The 18,498-nt window shown below is 39.9% G+C and overlaps 1 protein-coding gene across 1 annotated transcript; it reads right to left on the bottom strand.

The window, feature by feature from the left end:
- Nucleotides 1-131: 131 nt before the first annotated feature.
- Nucleotides 132-17,387, bottom strand: LOC146377153 (E3 ubiquitin-protein ligase RNF19A-like). Its single transcript, XM_084943507.1, has 9 exons — nt 16,386-17,387; nt 6,731-6,939; nt 6,440-6,584; nt 5,970-6,132; nt 4,719-4,833; nt 4,270-4,431; nt 3,539-3,752; nt 3,299-3,442; nt 132-2,923 (listed from the first exon to the last, which is right to left on the bottom strand). The coding sequence occupies exons 1-9, from the start codon at nt 17,093-17,095 to the stop codon at nt 2,125-2,127; spliced, it is 2,661 nt and encodes an 886-aa protein (XP_084799633.1). The 5' UTR covers nt 17,096-17,387; the 3' UTR covers nt 132-2,124.
- Between the last annotated feature and the right edge of the window lie 1,111 nt (nt 17,388-18,498).

Raw genomic sequence — 18,498 nt, 5'->3', positions numbered from 1 at the left:
TAATGATGTTTGCCATACCAAGGCCCAATATAACAGCTAAGGATTATTTTGAACAGTGAATAATGCAAAACGTCTCTTAACAGAGTCTAATAGTAAAAATATGAAGTTTTAAATGATCATAATAGGTCCACTTTGTGTATTTACAGTACTTTTATTAACTTAAAAACTGGGAAACCGTAAACATTTCATATATAGTTGTTTTTTTTTAATTTTTTTGATATGCATTTACACGCATATAGTAAAGCAAATTACCAAACAAATATACAAATACCTTATGCAATTCTGCACAAATTACAAATTATATCTGGCACTAGTGTTCAACTTAGGATTGAGAAACTGGAATTTGGGTGAAGAATGAGAAACCAAACTAAGGGGGAAGAACAAAACTTTTTTTGTAATGCAGGGAAGGAGTGCAGCAGAAGCCGAATCCACCGAACCAAAGTGTTCATTCTGTAACAGACCTGGGTCAGGATACCATTCAATGGTTGAGGTTCACCTGAGCTGACTCGGTGGCCCCCAGTAAAGCAGACCACGGAGCGGTAAACACAGGCTTAAGCAAACACTCTGAAATAAAGAAGAACTTAACTTCAAGTCTGCTTAGCAGCACCGATTGGCAACACAAACAGGAACTCACAGGACAAATCAATAAGGAAGGTAACCATTAACCAACCTCTGCATCCCCATTAACCTTTGTGCATTGTAAAACATCAATGTCATAAGAAATACAGGTAACAGTGCAGGTGCCTCGGGCCGTTGTACAGCCCTGGTTATTTGCGTAGCATTTGTGAAGCATGTACAAAAACAGCAGTCTGTGTGTCTGTATAATTTCGGATCATATCATTCATCCCTGTGGTTTCAAAAGGATGCACAATACTGCATCTATAGCTGACAAGTCAAAGGTTTAAGATTTAACAAGAGCCTGAGTGCTGTCTTTGGTAGGCAATTGAAAAGTCTTCATTTACCAGATCTACCATAGGAGCATCCCTCCTACACAGTCAGACATTCTGCAATGAGTTGTTGTGGTTGTTGGTTGGAATCTAGAAGACACGGTGGAGATAAACGGAACACAAACAGCTTCTTGAAGGCACCATGAGTTAACAAAGAAAGATATCAAAACTCTCTCTTACTCAGTGAGGCGAAACCATCAGCCTGAATAAATCACCTTTCAACAGGACAAAAAGTTTCTTTGTACAATTTCACAGAATTGACCAACCCATTGGTTAATGTTATTATAATGACTTTAAGCATTATCTCAACATCTACGGCCTTCCAGAGACCTTTTGTCAAATCAAAAAATAGCCCCCACCCACACCCTCAACATATATCATTACAAACTTTCCACAGAGCAAGATGAGGCCCAGGCTTCCTGAGTCACCTTAGTGCTAGAACATGCACTGAATTAGGCTACAGGTCTCAAATCGTTTCTTAGCGAGCTACTAAAAAAAACCATAAAGCACCATCGCCCACAATGGGACAATAGCTGTGTGTGCATCCATTTAAAAACAATCTCAGTTGTTTTTAAGTCAGTTTTAGAGCTAAAATGATTCAGGACATTGAGCCCAGGCCTTGGTCTTCTACAATTTCATTTCAAACACAGATCCATGACAAAAAACAACCAGTCTAATAATAAATACAGATGAGAACTCTCAGGTTCCCTCTGTTAACTAATACGTGTTGGGGAAAATAAAATAAGTTGTATTGCCTTATCCCTGCTTGGTTAACTTCTCTTATTGTGTTGCATCCAGACAGTAGGGCCAAAATCAAATACTAGCAAAACTGGCACAGTGGTTTTACTTTAGTCTACACAGATAAATCTGACACACCCGAGTCAGTGGGTTGCCTTCTGTTACAGGTGGCCAGTGAGTGACAAAAATGTGTCAGCACAGGGAGAAACATCAGCATTCATAACCTTAAAATTTCTCACGCGGCTGCACTGCAGAAGCCTTTTTTAAGACTTCACTCAGTGGCTGCTTTTCAACTGAGGATGTCCAATCCAAAAGTAACATGTCCCCTTTACAAGGGAATAACAGAAAATGCAGGTTAAACTTTAAGCTAGGATTGTTATGTTAGTGGAGGAAAAGGATGTTGAAACAATGCGTGTGCAGCACTTATGGTATTGAGATTTTAAATATCAGTCTGTATACAGGAGTTCTTGGGCTGATGCTGCGTCTGGGCTGGCTGATGATGCTGGGTGTTGTTGTTGTTGGTTTCCTTCAACATCTCTCCGGTGTTGCTGTGAGAGTCCGGCTCAGTGGGGCACACCAGGTTGACATTCTCCTCTGCTATGAAGCAGAGAGGGGGGAGCTCTGTGCCGTGACCCAGGGAGGACGTGGTGGAGGTGGGGGAGTTGGGGGTGGCCACAGCACTCTGTCCCTGGGAGGAGGATGAAGAAGTGGGGCAGGTCTCCAGGCGGTCGTTCTCCACTTCAGGCAGGGGGCTGACTGTGGCAAAGCGCGTGTGGTAGTCGCCACCGCTGGAGCCGTGGCTACACGAGGTCTTCATGCTCTCCAGGTCGGAGCAGCTGAACTCAGAGAAGTGGCTGGAGTGGGAGTCGGCCACTGATGGCAGGCTGCCACTCAGCGAAGGAGAGTCGAACTCTGAGGAGTTGGTGCTGCGCTGCTCCAGCAGCTGAGCATCCATGTCCTCCCGTGTCTCATTGATCTTTGTGCCTCCTCCCCCTTTCTTCCGTAGCTTGCCTTTGCTCTTCTTGCCCCCCGAGCTGGAGGAGGAGGAGCAGGAGGCCTCTTTGGCCCACTTAGTGGAGGTTCCTTTGCCCTCTGCAGAGGTGCAGCCATTAGAGGGACAGGTCCAGCCGCAGCGACCAACGTGGCTGCCGTCATCAATGCTGCTGCTGCCGCTGTGATGCCGTAGTTTGCCAGGTTTGGATTCAATGTCAACCTGCACCTCCATACTGTTCCCATCTCTGGAAGAAGAGAGGACACAGGAAACATGAGTTGCATGTAGTCTGTGTTCAGCACAATTAAGCATCCAGAGGGCTGTTATTCATAACATATAGTGACTATAGATTCTAGATGACCATTTTATCTTTGAATAGCACTAGCCTAATTTTTTACCAACTAGTACAATAGGTTAGAAATTAGGCTAGGTTCAAAATATGATGATATAAGCAATAATACTTTGTGTTCAGTTGACGTGAGCACAGGTTTACAATAATACAGGTATTATTCACTAATCCGCTGCATCTGTTTCACACTATGAAGCTACAAAGAACTGGATTAAACATGCTAATGAACAGAAGACCATGCTTTCTCGACTTATCCAAACCTATGATGCTCACCTGTCAAGAGGCATGTAGGCATTAAGAATGGATCCAGCCATTGCTTTGGTGCTAGCATTGTCGCTGACTGTTCCCAGGCTCACTGTGCCGGACTCGCCACTAAGACTGCAGCACTCCTTCTGCACATCAGCCTGCACCTCCAGCCTGACAACAGAGAGAGAGAGAGAAAATAAGACAATGACAATGCAGGAGAGCACACTGAAGTCACAACTACATTTAAATATTGCAGCGCACATTTACCTGTTCAGATAATTGACCATGGCGCTGCCAGACAGGCTGCCGGTGATGCTGGCTCCAGCCAGGGCCATGGTGGAGGCCGTCTCACTCAGGTTGTCCCTAATGGCCCCCAGACGGTCCATGTGGCTGCCGCTTGCACTCAGGCTGCCTGTCAACCCACCTACACTGCCTTCACCTATACTGGGGTTGTTCCTGGCGTCTGCGACTGATGTAGTATCTACACAGAACATGAAACAAAACAAAATAATATATCAGCGTGGAATTTAAAAAACAAAACAAAACAACATATCAAAGATTCTCTTCAGTCTTAGTTTGTGTATTATAAGTGCAGTGCCAAGTAGGAGGATGTGGCTCTGTATGTGGGTGAAGGGGCAGTCAGGCACATTTGTATGGCTCTCTTTAACTTAACTCTTTAACTTAAACCATCACAAGTTACTGTCCAACCCTAACCCTTACCTAAAACTAGCATTTTAATCCTCAAACACACCTTTGAAGTGTGAAAAGAGGAAAAATGTAAAATAAAAGTATACTGCCAAGTACACTTTTCAAAGCAACTGTAGGCCTGGAAAAGTGAAGAGGCAGAGGAAGTACAGTTTACTGTGGAAGGAAAGAGTACTTGCCATGAGTGAAGCAAGCAAAAGATCTTATTTACAAATAGTGTCGATTGGCATAACACGCCCTCTTGGTTTTGGGTGGTGGGCTAGTTCAGATCGGGACTGGAAATCGAACCTTACCTGCGGCAGCTGCCCCGCTCCCAACGTTCATGTCATTCTCATCATCAAACTCGATGCGAACTCCCTTCCCGTTCCCAGCGGAGACACCACACCCACCACTACGGCACAGAGAGATGGGTACCACGCCGTAGACATATGCAAGCATGATAGGAACTCCAATGCCTAAGAAGTGAAAGAGTCGAGAGACATAGACACACCAGGGTCAAATAAGGTCAGAGCACTAAAAAAATTAAAATAAAAAACATAACAGACCATGCCTCTTTGATTTTTCCCATGTTTACAAAATAGCTAATGAGAAATGATGAGTGAAAATAAACTTTTGTATAACATTAAACAGAAGAAATTCCTGATTCCAACAAAGTCAAACACAGGCACAGCATGTCATTAAAGATCTCCAGAGAGAAGAGAACTAGAGAGTTAGGAGGGTGCAGGTTAGAGCACAGACTGACCGACAGTGACTGCAGCCACTACTGGAGACACGATGACAGACAGAGTCACCCCACCAGCGATCACCAGGTTCCTCTTGTGGTTGGAAATATCTTTGCCTTCGTAGCGGTTATGGATCTGAGAGAGAAAAGTGGCACAAATGTGAGAGACACATTTAGAGGAGAGTGAACTTGCACTTAACGTATGAGCCGAGTCCTCAAAGGCACCACTGAAAAAGTATGATTAACAGTGTTGTTGTGGAGCAGATTCCTACAATAAAAAATAAAAATGCTTATTGTTTGCCTTTTACCTTTTGGTTGCTCCTCAGAAATTATTTTAGAGGCACTGGTCATGTAAAGCAATACTATGACAACTTTACTGAGCTACTGTTGCAGGAGACAGAACTCTTGTCTGCCTCTCTGTCTTTTGGTGTAAATTTTTACTACCATCAACTTCCTCTTTAAGAAACCACAAATGAGACAACTCTTTGATGAATGCTGTTTCTTTAGGTTGGCTGACATTTTCTTTGTTGCATTCTGTTCTTTTGCACTGCCCGCATCTCATTGCAGAAACAATACAAATGTGGTAGTGCTAGTGGCAAAAAGCCCCTATAAAACACCTGGGAGAATGGTTCAAAGATAACTATATTGACTTTGGAGCTTGTGCAGTGTAAGTGATTCATGTTCAGATGTTTCGTGTATGTTGTGATCACTTCTGAATGTGCTCTGGATGTTTGCAGAGAAGAAAAGTCAGTTGGCTCAAGATTCTTGTTGGGAGCCTTTCGTGGGGAATTTTGGAGACCAACTGGTTTCATTTTATTGTAATGTGAAGTTCTTATTCTAAACAGATCCCGACTTGTGAGTAACACAAAACAAGTGCACATATACACAGACACACAGGTTAGTAACACATGACTGTTGCTGGCTCGGATCAACTCCAGAGTCTGGGAAAATGAGATGACTGAGGGTACATTGGCCGCTCAGTAGAACTAGCTGGTTACTGATTGTTGCAGTGATTGTTTCTGGCTACTCGCCATGTTTACTTTGATTGCTGACAGCAGTGACATGAATAAAGTTATGCAACAAGCATGTGGACATTCTGAAAGGATTAAAGGGTACATGCAACACTAAGAATGAATTATGACTTTATAATACTATAAATCTACATAGAGACACATCCCAATAATAAACAAAATCCGTGTAGTAAAAAATATGAGCAGGAAAACTGAAATATATCCCAAACTACTGTGTAGGTATGTGTGCGCAAGGCCTTACCTTCCTTCCCACATATACAGGAATACCAATAATCATGGCAGGGATAGCTATGCCTGCAATGAGTGCAATGCCAACAGGGGCACCCACGAGTGTTCCCAGTTGCCAAAGAATCTTCTTCTTTCTGCTCCACGGCTTCTTTCCCCAGAAAGTACAGCCTGATGGACTGAGAGAGGTAAAGACGAGCAGAAACAGTGAGAAATGTTCACAGGAAGAGCAAGCGCTGGATAGCCTTCTAATCTCAGGTACCAATCTGGAAACAAAAGTTAACCAGCAAATAAATGGTGGAACAACTACTAGCTATGTGCTGTAGTTACAGGGTGTCACATGACCAACAGGTTTTCATCACAGCAGGATCTTTTTTTTTTTAAATTGTTAAATTCTTAAAATACTTGTAGTGAAACCGTTGGTCCAACAGCATGTACTTTATGTCTATTAGTATATACTGTATATGTATGTGTTAAGATGCTTACCTCAGGTAGTGCAAGTCTGAGATCTCTTTCATGCAGAGCCAACAGAACTCGCAGCCACAGACAGCGCACGTCATGTGGTTACAGCTGCCATCATTCATCTTGATGATGTAAGCAGCACAGCGTGGACACGGCTTGATGTCATCAGCTAGAAGTAACAACAGAGTATGATTTACAACAGTGAAATATGGGTTAGGGAATGCTCATTGAGGACTGATGATCAGCGTTGTCTTCTTTTGTTTTTTTTTCCTTCTCCTAATAAGCGTGTTGTGTAAAATCGTTAAGTCAGCCCACCTGCAGCTCCACTCTCTTGACTGTAGTTGAGGGAGGATGAGCGCACTGTTCTGAGGCGGAGGCTCTGGGCTCTTTGCTGGCGCGCTGCGTCACAGGTCTGGTTGGGATGCCACAGCTGCTTACAGTGGTAACAGAACTCTGTGCCGCAGCCCTCCCTCCCACAGGTGAGCTTCGGACAGCTGGCACACCCGAAGGCAATAACTGCATACCTGCCAGGGGGACGCACAAAAAAAGTCATAAGGCAAAACACTACACCATGGTGCCCGCAAAGAATCTGAATTTAAGTCACATGCAAAGTCGATACATGCCAAATGTTGAGGCTTCTGGTTCTAGAAGGATTTTACTATGAAGGAAAACAACTGCATCATACAGAAGCAGCAAAATGTTTCTAACCAGAATTTTAGACAAAAATTTAAGTGATGAAAATGAAGATGCTGAAAATTAAGCTGACATTTGAGAAAAGGTCATGTAGAATGGTGTACTTTTTTTTTTACTCGAACTCTGCAGCAGGAAGTCCTATGATGGCTTTAAAAAAAAAAAAGTATGTTCCTGTATCTCCATCGTCTCACAAGTACATTTTTACAGGAATTATGCTTTAGCCATCCTCAATAACTCTCTTGAATATCTGTGACTGTTTGGTTGCCTTACAACAGTTTTTGCCACTCCCAAGGAAAGCCACTAAGATTGTAATAAAAATATTTTAACCAATTTTCTTAAATTGATGTTTCATTTACTCAGAGTTTTAAACAGCCAGATATAAAACAGAAAAACACTTCTATTGACTAACTGAAGTGGTTACCTCCAGGGCTAAAAAAGAAACTAGGTGCCAAAAACTGCAGTTTATCTAATAAAAACTTAAGTCTAGGTCAAAAAGTGAATCAACGCCTATAACTTGAACTGACAGATGTCCCACTACAGGCAGCTGGATACGATGTCTCACCTCCGCTAACTACACCTTATGCTGTTTGTGTTTCTTGGAATGCTGTGAGGTACAGACCACCCAAGAAGCTGCTAGTAAAGAAAGGGAGGGGGAAAAAAACCAAACAAACAAACATCATGAGATAAATTTAAGAAAAGTCTAATAGGTCCCCTTTAGGCTGGATGGAGTATCTTACGTAGTTCAGGCAGTGTTACTGTATAAAATCTGGGCCAGAATTTATAGCTGTTGTCTGCCTTATCTGGTTTCTTTACTAACCTTTTCTCCAACAATGCATGTCAGACACAGTAACAGCAGAAGTGAAATAATGCATGCTTTAACACAACAGTCTTGAGCCCTTGCGAAGAGACGACGGTAAAAACTAAGAAAGTAAAAAGCTTAAAGGTGACAGCTGCAAAATACCAGCTAGCCAATTTCTTGGGGAAACCCAAGAGTGTGTGACATGGTTATATCCAAGCGTAGCAGAAGTCTCCCAGACCCTCTGGGACTGACCCAAGGATCAAGTTTCAATCACAGAGAGCCTGGGAGACTTCCTCTACTGGGGATCGGTGTACTCTGTTGAGAACTGTGTTTACAATGCAGACAGAATCACAGCGACATGCATGTCTCATTTAAAATGATATGCACTTAGCACTATTCAGCCTAAGTACTGTAGAGATAGCACAGCATATGGCCTCAAACTCCCTGTCATGCAACTAATCTCACCATTGTTGAGACTGCTAAATCAGCCACAGGAACAACATGAAAAGTTGCATTCACTTAAACATTATCAAAATCAATGGATCTGTTAAGCATCTACATCTCCACTTCTTCTGAAAATGCAGAAGCAGTGTCCATAACCTCTAACCTGCAGGAGGGGAAAGGGCCAGAGCATAGAAAAGCAGCAGGAAAAGGGGAACATGAAAATGGATGGAAACTGGAGATTCCTCTGAACCAAAATGAGGGGGAAAATATCTAAGCCCCATAAATATCTAAGCCTACAAGAATGAAACATTTCTTTTCTACAAACATGGAGAAAAAATGAATAAGTGGCTAACGACAATAAAACAGACAAATTCAAAGACCTTTAGTGATCACACACTACACTACAGAATTAATAGCCAAGCAACCAGATGGCCACTATAAGCTGTAATCTGCATAAAGATTGCAGCTCCTGATAAATGTCATTCTGATTTGATTTATAATTTCCTGCCCATTGGTCTTCTGTTCTGAAAGGAAAAGAAAGAATAAACTTTGTTCTAATGACTGACAAAAAAGAGACATTAGCTGAAGACACAGCTGATGACAGTAAAACACCAGCAATAGCAAATAAATCACACACTAATGTAAAAGGGATCTCTTTACGGTATCACATGTCCAGCTGTACATATTTCTAAGCAGGAAAATTACTCCAAGATTAAAGTCTACTTGCGTCTTGTGCTACCTTAGCTGAGGTGAATGGAAAAAACAATAATTAAAAAAAAAAGAACAAAACAAAAACAAACACGTCATGCCACCTTTAACTCCTACATTGAAACTGGTACTATGGCCAAGTTTACAAAACAGGACATCCAAGGGGAGAAAACACACATGCCAAGCTTTGAAGGTTACAAGGGATTCAGAACAAAGTACAAACAGTACTTTATGAAAGTCTGAAGGGATGAATTCTTTTTCTTTTTCTTTTTTTTTTTTCAGACCGCAAACAATTCCTGGAAGAAAAGGAAATGGCTGAGAGAGAGCAAGAGTCTTTCACCATGATACAGAGAAACCTGCTTATGGAAAATGATTTTCCTAAATAGGTGAGTAGTTAAAACAACTTCTGTTGCGTTTCTTCTTAATATACAAAAAGGGGAAAAAATGAACTGTATTTCAAAATTCCACGTCACATATTTGGCGTTGCGAGGAAATTAACATTTCAGCCATTTTTCCATAAATGTCAAATATGGATTTCTGAACTGTCTGCAGTTAAGAAATTGTAGATAGATGTCCACTCAGAACCATATTAATGAGCTGTTGATTTGATCTGTCAGTGAGTCAGAGTCACTGACCCTGCAGGGCCTCTACAAAGTGACAACGCAGTGACAGTTGGGGGGGAGGGGGCTGGGTGGAAGCAGGCCAATGAACCGTCACTCAGGAAGAGAGGATTAAACAGGAAAAACAGTCCAGCACCACTGGATTACTGGAGAAGGGACAAGGAGCGAGTCACAGAGATAGAGCTGAAGTAAATACGTTCAGACAGAAAGACGGGGGGTTAATAATGACTGACCATAGCAAATCAAAATAAATGGAGTATTAAATACAAAATGAGTCAAGTCAATGATCAGTTTCCACCATGACCTCTTAATGAACAGAATACCCTCTTGATGAAAATGATTTACTGCCAGAGAGGATCACAGTATTATTATTACAGTTTTATTAAAATCTCTCCATTTATGCAACAATACTTATTTCCTCGAAGTTATTTTTATTTAATTCCTTCATTGCCAGATATATGTATTCTCCTGTACACTTGAAAAGGACCGATTAAGATTAAGCTGACACAATAATATACAAAATCGGACTTTTTTTGGCCCAATTTTTCAATTTTCTTGGACACCTTTAATTTAAGTGTTTTTTTATATTAATCTAGAGTTACCCAATCACTCTTCACCTGCTGTAAAGCCAGTCCTAAAAGTAAACATGAAACATGTATTAAGTCTAATTTATACTCAGAAACTGCCACAGATTTACCCCTGTCTGTGAAGCTGGATTTATAACATGAAAACAAACAAATGTTACACTCTCCTTCACCTACATTTTCCTCACTTCTAGTAGTAGTAGCAATCCACTCTGTGAGATAATATGAGATAAGAATTTCTAAACAAAAAAATTAGGGCTCCAAAAAGTATAGCATCTCTTCCTCCGAGGCCCAAGTGTTTTGTTTTAATTTTTTTAATCTATTCCCATATGAATATACTGATGGAGATCAGGATTCCCGATTGTGCTTCAGTAAGAAAGCTTTATGTTTGTGGTGTGATGCACATGTAATAGTTATGTTGCAAACTGTTTGAATGTGCTTGGAAAAACAAAGACTAATTTAATGCACTGACATCTTGCTTTGCCAGATAACTGCAGTGCTCAATGCTGGTCTGGTCAACCACTGGTGTACTTGACTCTAACAGGCTCTCCTCAATACTGACCTCATTCATAGAGTCCTCTACAAACCCCAGCATTAGAGCTAATAGGTGGATTTTTCCGTTTCTCTTCAGCTAGCCGAATAACGATTAACTACTTACTGCTTAAGCAACACAGCATGAAAATGGACAGTATATCACTTGTTTTTTAACACAGCAAAAGTGATCCCCTTGTACTGCTTTTTAGTTTTAGCTTCCTTGTTTTCAACCGAGTTACCAGTTCTGTACTGACACAATGGCGCTAGACGTGGTCTAAAAACTTTAAATGCTTTTTTTCATAAATCCAGCTTCACAGACAGTGTTAAATCTATGACAGTGTAAATTACCCTTAGTATGATTTGATTGATTGATTTGATTTGATTTTATTGATTAGCATTCAAATATCTCAATGAATACAGAACAAAGATCTACCACAAAGCAAGAAAGCATGAGACAAGTCTAATTAAAAGGTATTGGCTGAAGCATTTGCTTATTACGCCAACCCTTTTAACAAAAGATCTTTTTGCATGCAGCTCCTGTACACAGGGCTCGAAGCAAAGAATAAAACAAAGCAAAAACAGACAAACTTCAATTCAATTCAATTCAATTTTATTTATATAGCGCCAAATCACAACAAAAGTCACCTCAAACAATCGAACAAAAAAAAAAAAAAAAAAAAAAAAAAAAAAAAAAACTTTCCACCTTAGATAAGTAACTACATCAAAGCAAAACAATCAAGAGTTTCAGTATTATTATTTTTGCTCTTTTCATTCTTGATTTATATATTTTTCTAATACTCTATTTTTAAACATGTTTTTAAACAAGGAAAATGAACTACACCTTTTTAAATCACTGTCATAACTATTCTACAGGTTAACTCCTCTAACAGAAACACATCTCTGCTTTATATTTGTCCTTATCTTGTTTTTTTTAAAAGAAATCTGTTCCCCTTAAGTCATATTGACTCTCTCTGACTTTAAACAGCTTCTGAGGACTGCGGCAAAGCAAGTTATTTTGTGCTTTATAGATTATCTGTGCCATTTTATATTCAACTAAATCATAAAATTTCAGGGTATTCAGATTAATAAACAAAATGTTAGTTGGTTCTATATAGTTTGAGTGATTTATAATTCTTATAGCTCTTTTTTGTAACTTGAAAATAGGAAGAGTATTTGTTTTATATGCATTACCCCATATCTCCAGACAATAAGTCATATATGGAAGCAACAGAGTACAATAAAGTGTGTATAATGATTTTTTGTTCAGGACATGCTTTGTTTTATAGAGAATAGCAATGGTTTTTGACATTTTTGTTTTCACATGGTTTATATGAGACTTCCAACTCAGCTTATCATCAATCATCACTCCAAGAAATTTATTTTCATAAACTCTTTCAATTTCAATTCCATTAACCCTGATTTTAGATACATTTTTCATTTGTCTAGTGCCAAAAATAATTATTTTTGTTTTCTTTATATTTAATGATAACTTATTTACATCAAACCAGTTTTTTAATATATTTAACTCCTTTTCCGCTGTAGTCAGAAGCTGTTCTAGGTTTTTACCTGAGCAATACAGAGTGGTATCATCAGCAAACAATACACATTTTAACAGTTTGGAAACATTACATATGTCATTTATATATATAATATGAATAATTTAGGGCCCAGCACAGAGCCCTGAGGAACACCACAAGTTACCTTCAACTGCTTAGATTTTACATTATTGATTTCGACATATTGATATCTGTCATCCAGGTAACTTTTCATCCACTTATATGCTATCCCTCTTATGCCATATCTCTCTAGTTTATTCATTAATATAGAATGATCAATTGTATCAAACGCCTTTTTTAAGTCTATAAAAACACCAACAGTATATTCCTTATTATCTATAGCATTAGATATCCCTTCTACAAGTTCCATCACTGCCATCGAAGTGGACCTTTTCACTCTAAAGCCATACTGGTTATCGCTTAGGAGATTATGCTTCTCCATATATTTATCAAGTCTATTAACAAATAACTTTTCTAAAATTTTTGAGAACTGTGGGAGTAGTGATATTGGCCTGTAATTGGTAAACTGACATCTCTCTCCGTTTTTATGGATTGGAATAACTTTTGCTATTTTCATTTGTGAGGGAAACACACCAGTTCGAAAGGACAGATTACAAATGTATGCGAAAGGTTGCACTATATATTCTATAATACTTTTAACTAATATCATGTCAATACCAAAACAGTCGGTGAACTTTTTATTTTTAAATGCCTTCACAATGTTAATTATTTCTCTATGAGTTACAGCACCAATAAATATGGAGGACACATTCTGAGTAATATGTTTATTTAAGTCGTTATTATTTCTTGACTCTGGAATTTCTTTTGCTAAATTAAAGCCAACATTTACAAAGAAATCATTAAATTCATTTGCAATGTCTTTAGTTTTATCAAGCACAATATCTTTATCTTTTTTGAAATAGTCTGGATAATTCTTATTTTTTGAGCCCTTTTTGATTATACTATTTAATATCTTCCATGTTTCTTGTGTGTTACTTCTACTTTGCTCCAATAATTTGTGGTAATATTCTTTCTTACTTGTTCTTATAATATTTACTAATCTATTTTTATATAACTTGTACTTTATTTCAGCATCTTTTGTCCTCTGTTTTATGAATCTCTTATATAGATTATTTTTCTTTTTACATGCCTCTTCTATTCCCTTTGTGATCCATGGCTTATTTGATCTGTGATGCTTTCTAGTGATTTTCATTAAAGGACAATGTTTTTCATATAGTGAAATTACAGTTGATAGGAATGCATCATATGCACTATTTGAATCTTCATTTGCAAAAACCTCATTCCTATTGTGTTCCTTTAAGTCCACCTGGAGGGCAGCAATGGCTCTTGTTGTTCTATGTCGTATCATATCAAATGTTTGATTCTTTTGTTTAGTTTTAATCCCAAAATAATTTTAGAAAATTGCAAAAACAGGAAGATGATCGCTTATATCAGTTATAAGAAGTCCACCTACTATTTCATGGTCAATTTTATTTGTGAATATATTATCTATCAATGTAGCTGTATCAATTGTTATTCTACTTGGTTTTATAATTACAGGGAAAAGGGAGTTACTATACATTGTATTGATGAAATCTGTTGTTTTCTGATGTCCATTTGGGTTTAGCAAATCTATATTAAAATCACCACAAATTATTTTCACTTTTTTATCATTTAGGTTGCTAAACATAGCAGCAAGTTTTTCATTGAATGTCTCAAGGCATGATCCTGGTGTCCTATAGATGCAACTTATAATTATATTGCTAGCTTTTTCAACATGGATTCCAATAGTAACACATTCCAATACGTTATCTATGGTGCTTGACATACATTCAATCAGACTACATTTCAAAACTTTATCTACATATAAAGCAACACCACCTCCTTTTTTATTCACCCTGTTCATTGTAAATAATTGGTATCCTTCCAGTCCCATTTCACTAACTTTCTCATTATTGAGCCATGTTTCTGATATTGCAATTATATTAAACTTTAACTTACTTAAACATTCTGTAATTTTAGAAAATTTTTTATACAGGCTTCTACTATTGAAATGTATGACCGACAATGCATTTGCCATTTTAATATTCATATTGAATTGGTCATCTGTATAGTACTCACAAGTACTATTGTTGTTATTGTAGAAGTGGTTATCTGGGTCAATGTTACTTTCAGGGTCATGCATGTTGTGCTCAGCATAATTAAACGTTTTGAAGTTCGTTTTCTCAGTGTGTGTGGCAAAATAACCACCTTGACAGTCCTTTTCATAATCAAATTCTTCCTCTTCAATATCTCTGAATGGAAACCTATAATCTGTGTCCAAACTTGTCATTTATGTGTTTTTTGTTTTTTCCATTGTTTTTTGAGCCATAAGGCCAGAAACACTTTCCATACCCATTGTTCATTATCCAATCGTCACTTTTCCAATAGTTTCCATAGCAGATTCCTGATTATTTATATTGCTCTAAGTCTTTGAGTTCTCTTATCATCACAACTTTCGCTTCTTCGGGATTGCCATTTAGTCTTATCATTACTTTGCAGTTCCTCGTCCATGTCGCTTGTATCTTATTTTGTTTTCTCAGGCTGCGTGCCTGTCTTGCAATTTCAGCAGTCTTTTTCGTTAAATGTTCATTTAAATACACACCGGTCCCTTTTAGCTTCTTACCCTGTTTCAGTAACTCAATCTTTGTTTTGCGACTCACAAGCCAAAGAATAATTGCTGCCTTTGTTTTACTGTCTTTTCTGGGGAGTGTGTGGCATGCTGCAATATGATGGCTCTGAATACTTACATTCTTCGTTTGAAGGAATTTTTATCACTTGCTGTTCAAGCGTTTGCAGCTCCTCTACCGGGGCATCTTCACCGTCTTTACCTCCGCCAGCTGTTACTCTGGCGTAGGTTCGGTGTTGCGTCTCCAGTCCACTTATGACTAAATCATCCATTCTTGTGTATTGTTCAAGGTCCTCGATTCGCCGTTCCAAGTCGTCTATTTTCTTGTCCTTGTCCTTTATGAGGTTTTTTTAGTTGTTTTATTTCATCCATTAGGTCATGTAGCATACCTTGTTGTTTAGCCACTTTACTCAGTTCATCAGACATGAAACTAAGCGATTTCCTAATCTCTTCCAACTCCTCTTCAACTCCTGGGTTTGCTTTTTTAGGCGGCATTTTGAAAATTATGAGATTGGTATTACCTTGTGATGGCCCGTTGAAGTCACTGTCGATTTACTTGTTGGTGCCTTGCTAGAGGAGCCTGGGCACAGTGGCTGCTGGAGGATCCTGGGCCTGTGTGATTGTTTTTGTCCTCCACGAAGATGTCAGGTTGAGAAATTCATCATTCCCGTCAGTTGACAGTGAGACAGAAACACCATAGCTTAATGCACCGTACCACTTGATATGAGTTCATTCTTACAACAGCCAAGGTCAAACGCGCTATGTCGCTTTTCTTTCACTCACTTCCACCGCTCGAGGTTTTGGAGTTGTGTCTCTCCGCCGTGTCAGTCAGTCCCCCGCCGTGTCAGTCAGTATATGTGGTGTTTCACATGTACTTCAAGCAGTATCCACACAGGAAGTGACTTGATGACCAGAGACCACAGAAAGTGAACAACATTCTGTGACTTCAAGCAACTATGCTTAAGGAGGGACCCAAGATAAGCTTTCTCAATCTCAAGGTGAGCAATTTGAGACACTGAAAAAAAGTTAATATTCCAACTATTCCAATATTTATTTATTTGATCATTATTAAGTTCTCAATTTTTGGATTTGGATAACTTTTTTATTTTTTAAAAAGTAGAACTATTTACCATTTAGGTACCCCCATGAGCAAGCAGCGAACTGAGACTCAGCTTAAACTGCACAACTAGCTTGTTGATAAATTTAAGTAATTTCCAATTAGAAACAAGTCTCACACTCAGCAGCCGACTTGGGAACACACAAACACACACACACTGGACATTTGTTTGCCTCCATTGAGGGTGGTAACAAACTTTGAATTTCCATGGTCCACTAAATCCCAAGTATTTTAATTAACTACTTACCCACAGTCTGGTGCAGGACACCAGCGGCAGTCTGGGTCAGCCACCAGCCACCTCCTCAGCATGAATTCCTCATATTTCTCCATCAGTGCGCGGTCTCCCAGGATCATACGGATGTCGTGTGGGTTGAAGCGCTCTGAACACTCAGGGCAGCTAATGTTGACACGGGACTCTGAGATTTCAATGCGTAGGTACTGGCGCAGGCAATCAATGCAGGAGCGGTGGTGACAGGTCATGATGTCAGGGAAGCTCTCCCTGGAGTGACGCAGAAGGCACAGCGGGCACTCCAGTAGCTCTGCCCCAACCCCAACCCCTACCTTGGAGGATGAGGAGGTAGAGGAACAAGGCCCCGAGGCAGATGAGGTGGAGGCAGCAGCAGAAGCAGACGAGGCAGCTCCGGTCCCAGCCACAGCAAAGAAGGCAGAGTTCTTATCATTACACATCTCAGAGTGGATACTCTCAATACTGGCGATGCCATCCACCCCTCCTAGCCCTCCAGGTCCAGAATGCTGCAGGTCTCGGGACCTTTGGCGCCCTGATTTAGACTCTCGTCCTCGCCGCCTAAAAAGCGAGGCTAGGGAGAGACGCCTCTTTTTGGGGGCCTTCTTCACAGAGGGCAGAGAGATGGAGGAAGCAGTGGACTGCAGGTCCCGATCAGAACCCATTACCCCACCACTTCCTCGCCCCAGCTGCTGGTGCTTTTGCAAGCTCATCTCTCCGGTGGGAGGGGAGGGATGCGCCAGTGGGGAGCCAGGGTTGGGTAGCCTGTCTCTCACATGGGCAGAAAGGTCTGGGATTTGGATGGGGCTTGGAGAGGGGGTAATGTGGTGGACGGGGGAGGGAGAGGGGGAGGGGGATGGCGGGCCACGGTGGGGCGATAGGGCTCCAGAGGGCCCTTCTGTGTTTAAGACATGATGGCTTCTCCTGATCAACCTCGTGGTCACATCTAATAGCCGGATTTTGGCGGAGGGGTGGGGGCCAACTGGTGTGAAACCGATGCAACAGAACCTAGAGAAAGCAAAAACAACACAGTATACTATAGTTTAGAAAAGATAAAGAGTCAAAGGATAAACAGTCTTGCTGGGTGTAAGTTCAAATTCTAAGAATTGAAAATATTTTTAATATCATTTAACTTTCTCTAAAATCTGCTCTTTTGAGCTGTAGTATTCCTGTCCAGCTGCTACCTGTTGACATTTTGCTTATTCAGTATAACAGCTGCTAAAGTGTTTTTCATAGCATAGTCTAAGCAATATGTTACTCTCATAATTGTTGAAATACAAAGGGTCACCTTAGCCAACACAAAGATGGTTCTCTCATTATAAAAAGTAATGACTCATGTGACCTCTAAATGCGTTTATGCTTTTAGTCATTTAGATGGCTTCTGACCTAAATAGATGTTTTGTCGACTTAAAGGACCCATTATGGTCACTACAGTAGTCATGTCACTCACAGTGACAACAGTGATCACCATAACCCATAACCATTTATACAAGGGCATGGGTATCTGAAAGCAGCATTATCCAAAACAGCGGGTGTTACCACTCAGACAAAACCTCCACATCAGGAATAAAAGCAGCACAGACATCTCAAGTTTTCCAGTGATGTAGCATTGAAATGGGGGGAAAAAACTGACACAATCACAAAGTCATGTTTCCAAATTAGCTGCAGCAACCAGAGTGTGGCTTGGCCAGTGGCTGTGACATCACTTTTGGCACATAGTGCAGTTTACGAGGGCGAGAATGGCAAGTATAATAGGCCTTAAGTAATTTGGCATGTTTAGAAGGTGTGAGTGAAACACAGCCAAGAGAGGGTGACTGAGAGACATTATGTAAAGAGATGCTAAGGCAAAAGAAGCTGCAACCAAAATGAGCTTTTTGGGAGTTGGGATTGGGTTGAATAACAGATGTAAGTGAAAGCATGTTTCCTTATTTGTAATGCTACACGCAGCTGTAATCAACTGTAATTATGCAAGCAGTTTCCTTTTTCAATAGCCAACAATATAAGCCCTCTGTTCAACTGTTCAAAAGAGGCTTTCCATTAAACTGTGCATTCGTACAGCTTGTGGAGAAATAAATGTCCTGATTTATAATTAACATCTTAAATTGCTAGAAAAAAA

Source organism: Perissodus microlepis, chromosome 11 (assembly GCF_051167445.1).
Source record: "Perissodus microlepis isolate ML-2025 ecotype Zambia chromosome 11, ASM5116744v1, whole genome shotgun sequence".
In the NCBI taxonomy this organism is placed as follows: domain Eukaryota; kingdom Metazoa; phylum Chordata; class Actinopteri; order Cichliformes; family Cichlidae; genus Perissodus; species Perissodus microlepis.
Note: the sequence above shows the minus strand (reverse complement) of the source record. Positions and strands in the feature narration are given on the sequence as shown.

Coding starts and splice junctions, on each gene's coding strand:
- LOC146377153 (XM_084943507.1), bottom strand. CDS start 17,095: ATGAGCTTGCAAAAGCACCAGCAGCTGGGGCGAGGAAGTGGTGGGGTA. Junction 6,133..6,439: donor TCAGACTTGCACTACCTGAG/GTAAGCATCTTA, acceptor TACCTCTCTCAG/TCCATCAGGCTGTACTTTCT. Junction 3,753..4,269: donor GAGCGGGGCAGCTGCCGCAG/GTAAGGTTCGAT, acceptor TGTTCTGTGTAG/ATACTACATCAGTCGCAGAC.